Below are 17,948 nucleotides of genomic sequence, written 5' to 3'. Positions count from 1 at the left end.
TATAATTACATTGCTCCTAAGACTTCAATGATAACATTTTTTAGGTTTATATTTTTATATTGGCAGCACTTGGAGAGCAATTGATCAATGAGAAACGGATATGTATAACCATATGTTATCAGATGTGTCAACGGTTTAACCATTTATCTGCTTTTAAAGAAGGAAAGTTGATGCAAAGCAGATTCCTCGCGATCAGTCAGCAGCTGCACCAAAGAAGCACCACTCTTGATGCTGCTGGATTCTTTACTGTTGCTCACACAATGATCATATTTATTTTAACCAATGTGTGTACTTTCCTTATTGTAGCCACGCAAATGTTGTAAGTCTATGATTCAATGCAATTACTCGGTAGTTGTCAAATTAAAGCTGGGTATCTGGCTTTTATATTGTAATTGGTAATCGATGCCTGCGTTAGATTGATATACATTGTAACAATACACCCACCTCTAGAGGCATGTTGAGAGAGAAAAACATTGACCCACGAAAAATAGCGTTTTATTTTCTGTAGCTATCTATTTACCTGGAGGGTAGCGGGTAGGGACTCACCTATTGTTCCGATAGATGATAGATCTACTTCAGGGAAGCGCCCCTGCCCACGTGAGCCTTGGTTTATCTCCAAAACCCATCCAGGGTAAACCACTGTCATATTCCCTAACTTCTCTCCAATCCCACTATTCCCACCCAATATCCCCCACCACTTTCAGCCCACCTGGCCAACGCGGAAGAAAAATGGCCAAACCCCCTTCTCAAAATGCCAGGTTTAAAAACAAAAACGGAAATACCTCAGGTGGGTAGTAAATCTTACACTGACTACGTCAGGTTGCCCCGTGGATTCTGACGGGGGGGGGCAAGAAAACAGCAAAGGAGAAAAAAATTAACCACAATATCGCAACATACAACTATTAATAGATCAGCTAATTGATCTAGAGAACGAAGCAAATAAAATCAGATAGGATATTATAGTCCTTGCAGAAACTCGAAGGAAAGGCGAAAATCTGAGAACCCTCAAATCTGGAAATGTACTGTTTTACTCAGGAAACGAAAATGATAGTCAAAGAGATGTAGGGATCCTGATAACTTAAAAAATAGGATATTAAACTACAAAGGTATATTGGACAGAAAAGCATACATTAATATAGAAATAAGTAAAACACGTACTATTAAACTCATGCAAATATACGTCCCGACATCACAACAACATGAGAATGAAGAAGGCGAAAATCTATACGAGGAAATAGCAAAGGCTCGAAACGAAAGAAAATGCAACTACGATGTCATCATAGGAGATTTAAATGCAATAATTGAAAAACAACAAGATCCAGATGAGAGATTTACAGGTAAATATGGACTAGGCAACAGAAATCACAGAGGCAACATGTTAGTAACTATGCTAGAAAGAAAAGACTCTATGCTATGAATACCTTATACAATAAAAAAACGACAAAGAAGATGGTGGACGTGAATAAGACCAAACGGGAAAACAAGAACTGAGATTCCATCGTTTCCAGCAATAAAGAACTCATATGCGATATAACAGTATTGCACTCATTCAATACTGGCAACGAGCATCGTATGATCAAAGCGAAAATAAGTTAGAACAAGGACAAAGTAGGAGAACGTAGGGACAGACAGTTTGATCGGGTATAGATACAAGTGCACTGAAACAAAATAAGAAAAATATTAGTAAATTTCAGTCATTTTTTTGAAAAAGAAATGACCAGGAAAGGAACATAAGATTGGCCATAACGAAAACTTTAAAGATGGTAGCAGAAAAAACATACAAAGACGTTACGAAACGGCGCAAAAACTCGTTGGGATTGTGACGAAAGATCGCTAAACATCTATTTGAAATAGCAGAGTGTCAGTAATCGCGGCACCCATCGCGCAGATAGCTTTTTCCTATCCAAATATTCATGTAAAATGCGATGTATTCCCTCATCAGCCACCTCACGCACTTCTGGTCTCCGATCGTCAAATATAGTTCCAGGGATTCTGGCGTAACAACCACTTTTCGACGACCTGAACGCTCTGTTTCATTTGTACTGGTACGACCACATCAAGTAACCACTCCTTAACTATTGAAGTTGATGGTGCAGAGTAACTATCGTGTTTATCCCAAGCTTTTCCTTTGTTTCGGTGATGGTTTTTTACGAAAAAAATAAAGCTTGATCAGTACAAACTTGACTGCTAAACACAAACTAAATGACGTAGCGTGCTCAAAATTTCACAGCGGTCTACTAACAGTCGATAGTTGTCGGGAGCAGAGTTGAATTTAAAGTTACTGCTCGGGAAAATCAAAAACTCACTGACTTATCAAACGACCCTCGTATTAATTTTTGCCAGTACACAGATTCTGCGCGATGAGAAGTGTTTACCAAGTGAACTGAAAAGATGTGGTGGCCTGTTTTCTTATGAAAAATTTGCAATCCTTAATGAGCGAAGTAGTCAAAAACTCGCTCTAAGAAGCACTAGTAAGAATTCTTGTTAGTAAATGGATTATCTACAAGGTAACCACTATTTTAACTTGGTACGCGAGGACAATGACTCCTAAAAAATTACTGTACTTTTTTTCATATGACTTAGCACTCAATTAAGCACTCACCTTAATAAAGCAATATCTCACAAAGTTCTCTCCCAATGGTTTGTGTTCAACTCCATAAAATGCCGTTGGAGGAATTCCTTGTAATCCAACATTTTTTGTCATCCACTTCGTAAATCTGTAGTCTTTATATTGATCACTTTCCGAGCTTAGATCCACATTTGCCTCTGAAATTAAGTTTCCCTTGAAACGTATTTAAATATGACTCATTTAATATTATGCCTACCTAATGGAGTCCAATCTGCCATCATAAAATATCCCCCTTCCGGAACAATAGGCTTAAAACCAGTTTCTTGTAAAAATGTGGCCATGTATTTTTTCTTTGGTTCTAATTCCTTTGTTATTGAGTTAAAGTAACACTCATCAGATTCCAAACGGCCCAATTCTTTTTCGAAAGCAATTGCCGTGGCTTCCTAACAAATGAAGGTAATACATGTAGTTTAATAAATAAAGGAAACTGAAAAAGCAAAAAACAAATTTTTGAACCTGAAACCCAATTTAACCGGACTTATTTGCAATAAGTAGTTTTGAACAAATGAAAACGTTACTTTTAATGCAAAAAATCGAGTACACTTCTACGTCAGTTTCATCCACACATTGAAAGGAACATAGCAAAAGTTGTATTTTCCTAAATCTACATCTAAAGTGCATACATTTTTCTAAATCCACATTGGATTTCGTTGTTAATTATCTGGATGTTCGGATCAAACCTGTGCGGGAATTCAGTTAAAACTTTCGATCATACCTGTATAGGAGTGCATCCGGTATATACAGAATTCTGGTGAATCATTTGAATATTAAACAATAAGTTTGAAGGCCCGTATGCCCAACCCAATTTCCAGCCGGTGACACTGAATGTTTTCCCTGCCGATCCAATAGTAATTGTTCTATCCCACATTCCAGGAAGAGTAGCTAAAATAATCAAAGATAAAATTATTTAAATATATGTCCATTAACAAACTAGCTTAAAATCGACACAATAGTTAAATTGCTATTAATTAATAATAATTAAATTTTTATACAGGTTAAACTTTATTAAAGTTTAGTTTCATGCCAATTGAATAGATGATCAATAATAATCATATCACATTAAATCCGATCAGTACCAAGCCTGAAACTGAAATACGAAATATGCTGTTGGGATGCGTGGTGGTAAAAATGGTAAATAGGTGGTTAAGTGTAATGGTGTCTAAGTAAAACGTTCAGCATTATGAAATCAGTCAATGATTAATTGAGAATGATCCGCTAAAATGTTTAAAAGTATGGCTGCATATATCATACATGTGAAAACTGTACGTTCAATGCAGCAATAACCAGAAAAATGAAAATATCATCATAAAAATAGCATGTAATCAAGCGGTCGACAAAGCTTCTTTAGAAAATTGATTAGAGGTTACTTGCAGAGTATGGAAAATATGTTTAGATCAGTAATCAACATTGCAGATGAGTAGTTTTTAAATTGTAGCCTTCAAAACGTGTAATCTTATATAACAATTTCAAAAATGTATTGCATCAAGTTTATTCGCGAGATCAAAAGTCTAGACGACCCCTGGTGCCTAGAATTATAACTGCACGTTAAGTAGTAATTTAACACTTGTTTTATTGACATTGGTATTTACATCTGATTGCGATTTGTTTTGTTCTACTTTGTACTATCAACTTTTGCAAGCTTTTAAAGAGATAGAAACAGATCGAGAAGTGTGTATGTATTGTGTTATGTTATAAATGTCATCAACTTTAATAAATAAAAAAGTCTGACAAGTCTCAGCTGTCACTCGACAACTAGTAATTTGACGTTTCGCAGCGCCACCATCGATAGTTGAACTCGCGAGTTAAGCTTCTGTCCCATGCATCCGTTTATACGATGATACGATGGAACGAAAGTGTTTCTACAGGGTGATTCAAAATTGGCGTCATTCCTTTTAAGGGGTGATATAGGCTCCATTGGGGAGTACGAGAAAAATATTGAAAATTTCTAAAAGATATTAACAGTTGAAGATCGAATTTCAACTTTGTTATTAAGCAGTATTTTGAAATGATTCTATGTTTAATTGGTAGCATATTGGAATACTTAAGCATTCAAAAAGAAAAATTACGATCTTTGCTTCAAATTACGAAAATTTTTTATATAAAAAAAGTTATCTTTTACAATTTTTTGATGAAAAAGGACGCGGCAATGATATTTTTTGTCATTAACAGATAGTTACAGGTAGACCTTGTCAATCTTAACAATAATTTATCAAACTGTGGCTTACTTTGAATTTCCTTTCACGAATTTGCGGATATGCGATTAGTTCAGGGGAAATGCTACAGTAAGATAGCAGAACCTGAAAGAACTCAAGCCAACAAACGGCGAGGAGAGTGGTTCCAGGAAGATAGTGGACGACAATTGATGTCCGGGTTCCAGGCACAGAGTAAAGGCCGGGTCACATCTATCCGATTCGACTCCGATCATACAATGGGACGAAGATCTGAGAGCAAAATGGTACTGGACTTTCAACGCCGTAGTTCACAACTTTCCGCTTCCTGCATAAAGCAAGTCTTATATATAGTTCGGCTTTCAGTTTTTGATATTTAAAGTAAACCATCCGAGTGTTTATATGAAAAACGGTAAAGCCAATTAATACATTTGGACTTAGTCTTAGGAACAGTTTGATAATCTGTGATTTGCACTCGTCCAAAAATCGGAACTAAAACTGAAACGTGTATAACATGTGTGGCTTCTTCTTTCCGATCACGCACCGATCCGATTATTTGGTTATCGACGGAAGGTTCTCTGATCGGAGTCGGATCGGATAGATGTGTCCCGGCCTTGACACGTATTGGACATAACCGAATCAGGGCATTCCAGGGGCACTCCCAGCACAATAACTGACACTTTCCCAAGCACCAAATAAATACTGAGGGATTCATTCCTACCACGTTTGTACGATACCCACAGCACAAAGAGATACAAATGGAGCAGGGTTAATTAACTGGATACGAGAAGCTGCTTGATAAGAGTGGATAATAAGAAATTGAAGTTGAATTTACCGTTTATCCTTGTCTATCTTATTGTCAGTCTGTATAATTTCATGGTTACCGGAGTTTTAAATTATTACGAAGCAACAGGTATTTGCGTAACGTTAATTAGGCAGATTACCTTGAAAACATTGCTGCCGTATTTCTGATATAGTTTTTTGCAAATTTCTTAGTTTCTAATAACAATTAATTTATTTAACTATTTTTTCTGTACTCCTATAACAGCGCCAGACAACACCTCCAGAGGAATGACGCCAATTTTGAATCACCCTGGATTGGTCAGAGATTTTAGAAGTTCGTACGATCTCGATTTCTAGCTGTCCCATGTATACGATACCCTTGGATTGTCAATGATAACCATGCTTGCGGGATTCACAATTTTATCTTACCATACCAAACCAAGACAACCTCGAGTTCAGTTCTACGGCTGAAAAATAAGCAGCAATAAAAACGATCAGTTTTTTTATGAAAATGCCAGGTCGTACATGTAATAAAACCAAATTTATTTTTAGTTGTTTGTTTTCGTCAATGTTCCTGCATTCATATCCAGATAAGGTTTCGGAAAAAAGTTGATTCAATTCAATCAATAGATATCCAAGCAGATGGAGGAACATAGATATATTTTGAGAGTACCTACAATATCAGCAAAAAATCTCCTGATAAACGATATAACAGCAAGACTGCGGTTATGAGATTCTCGGATACCACTCAGGGTTCGGTTCAAATTAATTAAAAAACCCTTATGTTATGAAATATTCGTTTATTTTATGTTATGAAATATGGTGTAGAACCCAAAATCTTCGTGTAGGTAATTTAGCTCCCTTCGTTGTGCCTAATCCATAATAATGAAAACAGAAGCACTTTGTTAAACCTATTTTGTCGTAAAAGTTTAGTTGTGAGGTTAAAAACCATACGACCATCGATAAAGTTAAATTTTTTTTAACTTGGTACGACGACGGACGAATTGACAGATCTCCAACCAATAGAAACACTTTCGTACCATCGTATTATCGTACAAGGTAACTACCCACTAGGTAGAACCTCAGGGGAACCAGCACACCCCAAAAAAAGCTGCCATGACCGGGACGCAAAAGCGACAGCGGTCGGGTGGCAGCACACACAACACACAAGCCAGCACCTGGGCGGCTGTATGTGGGAAATTCCGTATAGGAAGGAACCACACAAGTCGTTCAAGGTTGCGGCACTTGCTTGGGAAAATCGACGAGCTGCAGCCAGGGATGACTGACTACCAGACCAGGTCATGTGTCGTACCTCCCCTCCCAAGATTCTTCTGGAATTAATGGAATACACAGGGATCATCGTACAAACGGATGCATGGGACACGGGCTTTATCTTTAAAGGAACTGTAAATTTAACCAACAAAATCGGTAAAATCGTCTACATACTAGATGCAGAAACAGTTTATTGTTTATTACAAGCAAATGTTGATAGAAACAACGGAATAGAAATGTGCAAAGTCAAACACTAATTCTTCGAAACCACAAAAATGGATGTTGTGAAGTGGGGTTTTGGAAGTAGAATTGGTAAAAATCATGTGTGAGTGACGAGTGTACGCTTTGAAATCATGTAATACATTATTGCTAAAATTATCCCTTTTTGGTGTTATTTTTGTTGATTTATGTGCATATGAACAGATATTAATGTTAAAAAGTCACCTACACTTGCGACTGAGATTTGTTTTTGTTTTTTTATGTAGACTAAATGCACCTAGACAATAATTTTGAATTCGTGAAATTGACACACTTTTGATGTGTGTTCTAAGGTGAATTTGAAACAATGTTGAGGTTTATTTGGGTCTTTAAACTTCATAAAATATTCATAATATAAAACAAAAAAATGCTACAGCTTTTTTGTCGTTTCTGTATACATTTTTGATAATGTTAAAGATGATATTATAAGCTCACATTACCTGACATTAACCAAGCAAACGCGTTTATGCGACTAAAAGCTAAATCAAATATAGAATAAAGCCTGTGTCTCATGCATCCGTTTATACGATAGAACGATGATACAAAAGTGTTTCTATTGGTTGGAGATCTGCCAATTCGTACGACGGAGTACAGGAAGGAAACGCTTTCGTATCATCGTACCATCGTATGAACGGATGCATGGGACAGAGGCGTCAGCCACTAAATCTAATTATGACCTAGTACTAGTAGCAAGAACGTTTCCACTACAAGTCACTAAACTTATAGAAGAAACGGATCTAATTTACCTACCTATTCTAATGTGTTTATTTGGTTCATATACCATCCATTCGTACACTTCGTCGGAAATGCATAAAACATTATGCTTTTTGCACAAATTAGCAATTAATGTCAGTTCCTCTAGAGTGAAAACCTTTCCAAGTGGATTATTTGGAGTATTTAAAATTATCGCTTTGGTTTTTTGATTGAATAAACTCTCTAGTTCAGTCTTATCTAACACAAAGTCACTAGATGACAATGTTGTTCCATCGGTACTTTTCTGAAAATATTCGTTGTTAAAAATATCAGTTTTGGTTCCATGGTGTGATAAAAACATAGTGATGTACTTTATTCGATAATTTGAACAATTTTGTATCGGGTGACAATAAAAAAATAAAAACCAAATTGTCACGAATCTGACATGAATATTTATTCACTTGAAAAGTGGGGCCGGGCCCATTTTCCGGATTTCATCTCGTCGGCGGAATGACCGCCCGACTCACCAAATCTAAATCCGATGGACTACATTGTGTGGTCTATTTTGGAGATCAGATCCTGTGCTATAAGCCACAAAACCTTGAAGTCGCTGAGTCAGGAATGGGACGCATTGTCGCCGGAAGAAGTGCGTGGCGCGGAGAACATTTTTGGCAGCGTTTGGTGCTATGCCGAGACGCACAATTAGTCGCAATTTGAACCCGAATTTTGTATGTATATTGTACTCAAGATAGTTGTTTATTGTTCTTTGTTGATAAATTTTGTATTTATTGCAAATTAAAGTTTTTATGAAGTTTTTGCTGCAGGTCATTTTTTTATTGTCACCCTGTAAGTAGGTGGAATATTTGTGAAGTGTCATTCATACGCATTGCATAATTACATCTAGATTTTTTGTAACGGAATTTTTGAAAATATATTTATATTTTACCATAAAATGTCATTCATGCAGGCGAAAATTTGTATAAATATTCCAACAAATTACTATTTTTTATCGTAGAGCTCGCATTATTATGCGCAGTCTGGCTACAGTGACTATGCCCCTTCAAAAAATACACATGTTCTGCGACTTGATCCTTTAGTTAATACAGTTATTGACATAAATAATTGTCTGTTAAAATTTTCTATGAACACTTTCTTCATCATTATTTCTCCAAACACTTGTATATTACATTCCTAAAACATTATTTAAAAAAAAGCGAATTATTTATAAAATTGTTTTAAGCTTTTGCGCAAAATTCGTTGAAGAAAAATGGAATGTGCATTATCATATACTTACAGGTTTCAGAGCTATAAATCTCGGAATTCCTCCAGCGTATCTAACCATAGGTTCGTAACAATCGAAAAATGGTTCAATAATAATAACTTCATCACCAACATCTACATGTCCTGAAATATATTTGAATTTTACAACCTGTAGAAATATGAAGTTGTTTGGAAAGTATTTTCGTTATTTCCTTACAGAAAATTTAATTATATTTTCTCATAGCCACATTCACACAAGTCGCTTCATCATTTGATTGATTTAATGCTGTAATTTTTATCGGTACCCTTTTGAAAAATGGAAAGCAAAAAACATTATTTTATAGTTTTCTGAATTTGACTATTATCTACATTTTTACTATAGAAATAGAAAAAATGTCGTTCGCATATGAAATAAATTATACGATGTGTATGCAGAAGATGGTTTCCAAAATGTTGACTCTGCAATTTGATATTGAATATGCTTTATGTTCTGGAAGGTCAATTAAAGTTAATGAAAATACATTAAAGGCCTTAATTGATATCAAGTTTATGTCAAAACTTGTTCATGTTGTTAATGTTCTTATGGAAAGAAACCTGATTCATGAATTGACGTTAAGATAATGAATAATTTTTGAAGCGCATTACCACTGGGAACGAAAAATATGTTCTCTACATCAATCTCACACACACATGGAGATAATAGAGCAAAAAACATGACCAGGTTCAAGTCACGTTGAAATCTAAGGTTCATTAGAAAAAGTGATGCTATTTGTTTGAAAAAGATCGTTTATTTTGTTGAAAAAGACCAGATTCGTTCAACCGATATAAACGAGATCCCATGCAAGTTTGTGGAAACGGCCAATGCTGCAATGGGTTATGCCGTCAGATCCACCATATTCTCCAGATCTGGCTCCTGCTGATTATTACTTATTCCGATCACTACTACATATTTTCGACGAAAAAACCTCTTCGTCAGCTGAAGATGTCACACATAACACGGATCAGTGTTGCCAGCAAAAATCAAATATTTTTTGATGGTGGCATGATGCAACGCCAGAACGATGGCAAAAGTTAGTTATTGGAACAAAATGAAAAATAACAGAATACAATAGAAATTTATATTTAAATTAAATTAACATTTTTAATAAAAAAAACGAAAGAACTATCAGAAGAACTCAATTGGGTAAATTATTTTAAATCAACAATAGACAATTGTAATCTAAAATTATCTAATTTAATATCAGCTTTTTCCACGCGAGCGAATATAACAACTTATTTGTCTTTTGCATTAAGCAAGTACATACCTGTAATAGCAGCATAAAGAGCTTCATATGCACCAAGAGTAGTCAAAACTTCCGTTTGTGGATTAAGCTCTCTACCTATCAGCTTTGAATATAATTTTGCTATCGCTTGTACCAGTCTCGGATGGCCCTAAAATAGTTAAACGGTTGGTTTTTTGAAGGTTGAAAACATTGAGCAGATTAATCATCGGGCAATAGAAGATGTCGCTAACGTAAAAAAACGTGAAAGTAGAAGACTGAAGAAAATGTTTCATTTAATTATTAGCTACAAGCTGAGATCGAGAAGTACTTTCAAGTAGGCATATGGCAATTAAGAAAATGAGAAAACTTACACACATCATCAATATATTTTAAATATTTCTCTATGCATTAGATGTCATTTTTTGAAACGAACTATTGGGGCTAAATGGGCAGTACAGGAAAAGGTTAGAAAAAATGTTGAATATATTTCTAGAAAATATTATCTCTGCAAGGTGAAATAAGTAATATGTCTGAGGGATATTTTAAAGTAAGTGTGTAATTCAGTAGTAATACATTATAAATTGCGAAAAACCTTGCGAAACTCACTTATTGTTATAAAAATGTGCTATTCCAAAAATTTAATAACTAAATTAAAGAATAATAAATAACTAACTTTAATAATTGTACTCTTCAAAACGCAAAATGTGCAACAATATCGAAAGTGCATCAAGTTTACCTTTTTTGGGGAAGCCATACATCGGTCAAAATTGTTCTGCGCCAAAGGGGTCATTGCACATTTTTTTCTCATAAAATTGATTAATGACGAACAAATAAGGGCCCTACAATGTTTTTCACATTTTCGCTAGTTGTACCAAATCTATCAGCAATCAAAATTTAAACTTACACAAAGCGCGCCGAAACGACGAACTTTGGCTGATCGTAATGTGACGTCACGAAGCAGGATTCTACCCCGCCACACTCAGCGCCTATACGTGTTTCTATGCTCTAATGTGAATATTGTGTGTTGGATTACTTGTTTCTCAATTATTGAAAGGAAAATGGCTTATAAGTACTGTATGGGGCCGCCACAGTGTATAAGTACTACTATCAACGAAAAGAAACGGAAATTGGGATTGAAAGCAGCGCGGCGAAACTGCACCGATCTTTCTGCAAAAAGTAACTTGAGCCTGTGAGATTCATTTCGATGTAAGTTCTGTACGTCTAAAACGATTGACGTAAAATCTGAAGAGGACACATTTCACGAACAGGAACGAGTAAAAGATGTTAGAAGAACCGAAAACTTTGCTTGTAGTGGAACATCAGTAGCCATACAAGTAAACTTAAGATCGAAGTATAGAAGCAAGTCACCTCAATGTAACATTCGCACAGCTACAGTTTGTCAGAGTTGTTCGCTTATTAAGTGCTCAACTACTAGTATTGCAATATCTCCCATAAAATTAAAGACGGATACCAAAAAGTTAGACTCTCATCAGAGTCAAGTTTAACGAGTGAAATATCAGAGAACGTATCAGAATTATCAGGTAGTTTGTCTGAGAGTTCACTCATTTCAAATTCAGAAAACAGCTCAAAATTCAATAACAATGATACCAATGAGGAACACAGGCAACTTGCATTGAAGCACACTTTTATCAAAATTGAAAATAATCCAAGATTATACCTGGGGATAAATAAAGAAGCTTTATTTACAATTAAGATACTTAGAGATACTACAAAATTGGTTCTTGTAAAAATTTATCTAGTTCTTCAAACAATTCGTCTTGACAAAACTTTTGCTGAACTAGGTGATGATCTTCGATTTTCCGCAAGTGAACAACGAATAGAGGACGATAACTTAACCCTGTTAGACGACTGTGTAAGTAAAATCGCATATGTATCTGTAATCGGAGACATTTCTATATTCGGGGGCAATTGTCACGCACTTAGATGACCCTGCAAAGTTTATCGACGGAGACTTCCCTACAAGAGAGAACGAAAAAACGAAGAAAAAGAACAGGTTTTGTTGCGAAAATGACATGACAGTAGCACTTTCCAACGTAAAGCCGCGTAGTTCTAAACTGGTCTCTGAAAGGCAACAGCAGAAGTCACACTGATTTTCAGTAATTTTCATTATTATGTTTTGGTATTTAAGTGAAAATCCTGTTCAAATGCGTTTGTTCTTTGTTATTAATGGTTTTGTTCATTTTGTGCACCTATGTATAAATATATGAATATATTTTGAATTTGAAAAAAGAGTATTTTATTTTTTCAATTACGGAGGGTTTTACACAGAACGTCTACGAATCCGTTAAGAGATTAACAGTTTACTGCGGTAATTCTAAATATTTTTAAAGAAAGATTGATTCAACCAAAGGGGTCCCCTAAAAGCACATGTCCATTGAACGCTTACATTTTGGGAGATTTGAGTGAAAGCCGGAAAAATGCTGTTAGTATCATGAGTACAGTAAAATTTTGAAAAAATGTATACTTGTCCGAAAAACAGATGTTGAGGAGAAAGTTTTCGTTAACAGTTATTCGTGCAGTCATAAGTTTGCAAAATTCTTTCCTCCGATCAAATCTTCAGTCAACTGGTGCACTTTGTAGATAATTTCATCGAGCTGAAAGTTGGGTCTGTAGCTATTTGTGTTAAAATTTGCGTAGTTGCGGTAGGCTCTTTTATAAATGGAAATGTACGTTTATGTTCTCGTCTAGTTAGTAGGAACTTTGCAATTCGCTCTACAATGTACCTTAAGAAAGTAATAACAAATAGCACTCCGGTACAGATAAACTTTAGCCGGTCTATTTAAAATCAATAGTAACACTGACCATTTTATTTAAATTACAATTTGAACTAAACATTTCACTTGTTGACAATTTAATCACATTTGTTTAACCGTGTATTTTCGAATTTCTCTAAAACTGTTTTTTTATTGACCCCATGGGACCTATACAATCTGTTTTACAGAACAATAAGTAGTCTTTGTGACTTAAAAGTAATGACATGTAGAGATGATTCTCCAGCGAAAATCTCTCTTTCTATTTTGTCGACATGTACTAAGAATTAAACCTATCAATTAGGTCCGTCGGCTTGAACCGTTTGAGCCGGCACATTTCATCAGTTGTGTCAAACAAATCGGAAGCAAGTACATTCGGGTGCACTCTGATTATGTCTTTATGCTTTTCACTAAAGCGTTTCACTTCATTTTTGATCAATGGCATTTGCAGGCCATTTTCTATAATTTGGTTCGGAACGTACCATGGCGCGTTGGTCATCATGCGTAGGACTTTATTCTGGAAACGCTGAAGTATTTCCAAGTTGGAACTGTTAGCAGTTCCCCACAACTGTATTCCGTACGTCCAAATCGGTTTTATAATGTTTTTGTATACCAGTAGTTTGTTCTCAAGGTTTAGCTGCGATCTCCTGCCGATAATCCAGTACAGCTGTTGCAGTTTAAGGCCAAGTTGTTTTCTTTTAGAGAAGATGTGTTTTTGCCATGTTAGTCTTCTATCCAAGTGCAGCCCAAGATATTTTGCACTGTCTCGTTGTGTTAGCGAGCAGTTGCTCAGGACAACCGGTGGACAATCCTCTCTTCTCAGTGTAAAGGTAACGTGTACTGATTTACTTGCATTGGCTTTGACTTTCCATTTTCGTAGTCATGTTTGGATTTTATTTAAATGTAATTGCAAGTTATTCGATGCTTTTCTGGGACAATTGTGTGAGGCTAGTACTGCTGTGTCGTCAGCGAAAGTTGCTACTGTTGTTAGCACGGTGGTTGGCAGATCCGCAGTGAACAGTAGGTAGAATAGATGAGGCAGGAATTTCTTCAGCTTGTAGCATAAACCGATATCCCAGACTTTATCGAACGCTTGTCCCATGTCTAGAAATGTTGAGGAGCAGTACCGTCGTTGTTGATTTGTTTTACGATTCTACTAATTTGCTCTACAGTCCCATGTCTGTTTCAAAAACCAAACTGCTTCCAGTTAAACTTTTAGGGGTTTAACTCACCCGTCTAAAGCGTTGATATGAAAAGAGAGCCCACACGTGCGTAATGTGTCTCACATAAAGTTTAGGTGTCTGATTATTTTTCGAATATAAATTTCAAAATACCCGAAAATGATTATGTCGGGATTCGATGTGCCACCCTGTAAACTGAGTTGTTAAATCAACGGCTGCCATCAATTCCTAACAAATGTGATTGATTACTTCCACTATTCTCGAAAAACACATCAAATAAGTCTTTGGACTTTAAGCTAGTATGTACGAGTATGTAGATCGTTTTCTCCAAAATTAAGAGAACACCAACACTTTCTATGACTTTTCTGTAGCAACTCTACTTATAATACTCGTACTACCAAAATTTTTTTGTTTTGATAAAACTGGAACCTTCATAACAATTATTAAAAAAGCTGATTCATGCTCATATGAGATTGCCAAAGACAGTGGATATGACGTATTCTCCTATGAGACTGGAACAAATATTAAAAGAGGTCATAAGTGCAATAAAATTATGATAACCGACAAGTTTATATGCTACATACGTATGTTTATTGAAGACATTTAAGTGTATTTTTAATTCATATTCTGCATAACGCATTCTCATTGAGGAACGCCATAATAGAAGTTGTATTAAATGTTCTAGTAAATTTTGTATTAGCAACAACTTTGACACGACCCGTTACGGTAATTAATGTTAATATGTTCGCATAAGTAGAAAATTAATTAAAAAACCCCTGATTTTATCAGAATGGAACATCTAAAATAAAACATTTTTGGATATTCATTTAAAGTCTCTGGTCTAACTTCTACAGACGCTTTAGTGCATTTACATCTCACTACATACAAGATTACATGTCACTTTCATACAAGATTCAATTTTATCCATGACTTTAACATATAGCTAATAAAGGGTGTCGCAAATCAACGCAAGATTTGAACTGGGAAAATAGAAAACTCATTTTTAGCAGACTAAAATATCAAGATCTATTTTAATTTAATTTTTTTTCCAATCAAAAAGTTCTTATAGGTTTCTGAAATTTGTAATTGTTATCCACGATCCCGATTTGCAGTTCTGAGATTTTCATTAAAACTCTGAGCACTGATTTCACATTTAAATTTTAACGGTTTGGCTTTGGACGACCAAAACGTGTTTAGCATCTAAAACTGATCCAATTTTGTCCAATTTTTCATTTTCTTTCCAGTTGACGAAGTATAAAACACTATTCCGACCGTATTTTATATGAAAATGTCGAACATCTTCAAGCAAATGTCAAACATTAAACCTATACTTAATTACTTCTGAGCAAAGTTTGCATCAAGGTCTAATACTTAAGGCCCGTTTGCACCGTTGAAATCAGCTTCGCTTTGCTATCAAGCTCAGCTTTAAAATAAAATTGGCTTGCACCACATTATAAACCAGGCGACATTCAAAGCTCGGCTGTCAACTTTGGTGGTTTATGGTGTTAAGCCGTAAATTCTAACCTTCGTTTTCCTTCCTCATACATGTGGCGATAGTTAACAAAATTGAAAATTACGATAACAAATAAAAAACAAAAACAATGGATATCGAAACTTGTTTTGACATATTTGAAGACGATCTAGATATATCTGAGATAATCGAATTTCGATTTCCAAAGACGATATATAACAGAAATAATCAGTATTTGGGTTCTTCAAAACCACCTCTCAATTCAATTCAATTGCAATTACAAAATGAAACCATAAATAATATTCAAAATCACCGCAACACTGCACTGCAACATTTCATTAATTATTTCGATAATTTGCGTTAAAATTTTAGTCTATCAGTACAAAATAAAATTTCAAAACCTATATAAAATTCTTTCATAAAAAATTGTTAAAAAAACAGATGTATTTAAAAAATGAACGTTGAGTTGGAAAACACTCTAAACGCATGGTTCCTAAATTGTACAATTTCGGAATCTTGTCTTAAACGTGTTCCAAACTGAGGTTTCTGATCTCTCAATCTATCTTCTCAATCGAAAAAATTCTAATGTAAAGATAGATAGAATGAATACATGTATTCATTGTATCATGGCAGCGAACGGTCATAATTCCACATATGGCAAACAGATCTGCTTGACACCGGCTTAACAAAGCCCACAACAGATTGGTACGGTGCAAGCCGTTTACTTTAAAGCCGAGCTTAATTTTTAAGGTTGGTTTCTGTAAGCTGCTTGGCTTTAATATAAAATGGTGCAAACGACCCTAATAGACATAAAGTACCTATTAGTTTAAAATATTTCGTTTTCTCCTAGTAATGCAATATATCACACTGTATGTTATTAAGGCAGTGAGACTTTTAGAAAGCCAGAAAAATATAACATACTTTATTCATTACCATCGAGTTCCCTTGAAGACATATAATTTTAACACGATTTGAAAACTGTCAAATTTATATCCCAAGAGTATGAGAACCTGTGTATAGGAATTGAAACGGTGTAAAAATTCAATAATTTTCAAAACAAAACCCAACAATTCGTAAACTGGAGATATGGAAATTAGAAATGTTTCTTATCTTTGAATATAAAACTAAAGTTAGTTTTATATTCAAAGTTTATTGTACTTACATAACCTCTAGTATATTGATGTAAATTTCCATCTGATGCTACCTGCATTAGAGCATCAGTGATATATTCAGGGGGCGGATAGTCGGGAAATCCTTGTCCAAGATTTAAAGGTTTATATTCCATTGCAAGCTGAATATATTCCACCCTGAAAATTATTTTCTTTTTCAAACGTTCTAATACTTAGATCTTGATTATTATTAGAATATTAACTTGATTTAAGCAAAATCTTGGAAATTAGTAAACGCTTAAATGCAGCATGTGATATTTTCTAGTGATGAATTTACCCCAATACTAAAGGAAAAGGCAAATGAAAGCGGTTAAAGGGAGTCATAAGCAGTCAATGATGGAATATCAAATTTCTTTCTGTTTAATCCATAAGAATTGAATGAGACAGAAAAAATTTTCTGTTATAAAACTTATTATTCACTACCAAACGAAATTAATTTGCATTGTTACAGAAAAAAACTGTTTGCTTCTCAGAAAAACTATTTTTTTATCAGACTATCAAGGCTTCCAAGGCCGGTCAAATCACATATACAGGGTGATTCAAAATTGGCGTCATTCCTCTGGAGGTGTTGTCTAGCGCTGTTATAGGAGTACAGAAAAAATAGTAAAATAAATTAATTGTTATTAAAAACTGAGAAATTTGCAAAAAACTATATCAGAAATACGGCAGCAATGTTTTTCAAGGTAATCTGGCTAATTAACATTGCGCAAATACTTGTTGCTTCGTAATTATTTAAAACTCCGGTAACCATGGAATTATACAGACTGACAGACATAAGATAGACAAGGATAAACGGTAAATTCAACAAGATTTGTTGACAAAATGTCAACCTAATCTCATAACCTCGATTTCTGCGGGGTTTTGTGTTTACATAAATTCTCCATACAACACCAAACATTTGAATGGTTAACTCCAAACAAGCTAGTGCGTGAGTAATCTCCTTATTATCCACTCTTATCAAGCAGCTTCTCGTATTCAGTTAATTAACTCGTGCTCCATTTGTATCTCCTTGTGCTGTGTGTATCGTACAA

General features: G+C 35.0%; 1 protein-coding gene across 4 annotated transcripts in view; it reads right to left on the bottom strand.

Moving 5' to 3' along the window:
* LOC109532996 (kynurenine aminotransferase) overlaps positions 1–17,948 on the bottom strand; it is a 46,582-nt gene that overhangs the window by 13,580 nt on the left and 15,054 nt on the right. For 3 of the 4 annotated variants that reach the window (XM_048661332.1, XM_019898169.2, XM_019898170.2), the window contains 7 exons: positions 16,911–17,055; positions 10,368–10,494; positions 9,098–9,207; positions 7,861–8,107; positions 3,345–3,511; positions 2,826–3,012; positions 2,603–2,766 (listed from right to left, as the gene is read on the bottom strand). In XM_048661332.1, coding sequence (XP_048517289.1) covers positions 2,603–2,766; positions 2,826–3,012; positions 3,345–3,511; positions 7,861–8,107; positions 9,098–9,207; positions 10,368–10,494; positions 16,911–17,055 — 1,147 coding nt within the window. Of the gene's footprint in view, positions 1–2,499; positions 2,548–2,602; positions 2,767–2,825; positions 3,013–3,344; positions 3,512–7,860; positions 8,108–9,097; positions 9,208–10,367; positions 10,495–16,910; positions 17,056–17,948 lie in introns of those variants that run through there. The other variant, XM_019898173.2, reaches the window with a different exon arrangement.

This window comes from Dendroctonus ponderosae, unplaced genomic scaffold (assembly GCF_020466585.1).
Source record: "Dendroctonus ponderosae isolate FM_Combo_2020 unplaced genomic scaffold, Dpon_F_20191213v2 Dpon_F_20191213_1, whole genome shotgun sequence".
Lineage (NCBI taxonomy): Eukaryota > Metazoa > Arthropoda > Insecta > Coleoptera > Curculionidae > Dendroctonus > Dendroctonus ponderosae.
This window is presented reverse-complemented; position numbering and strand designations above follow the sequence as displayed.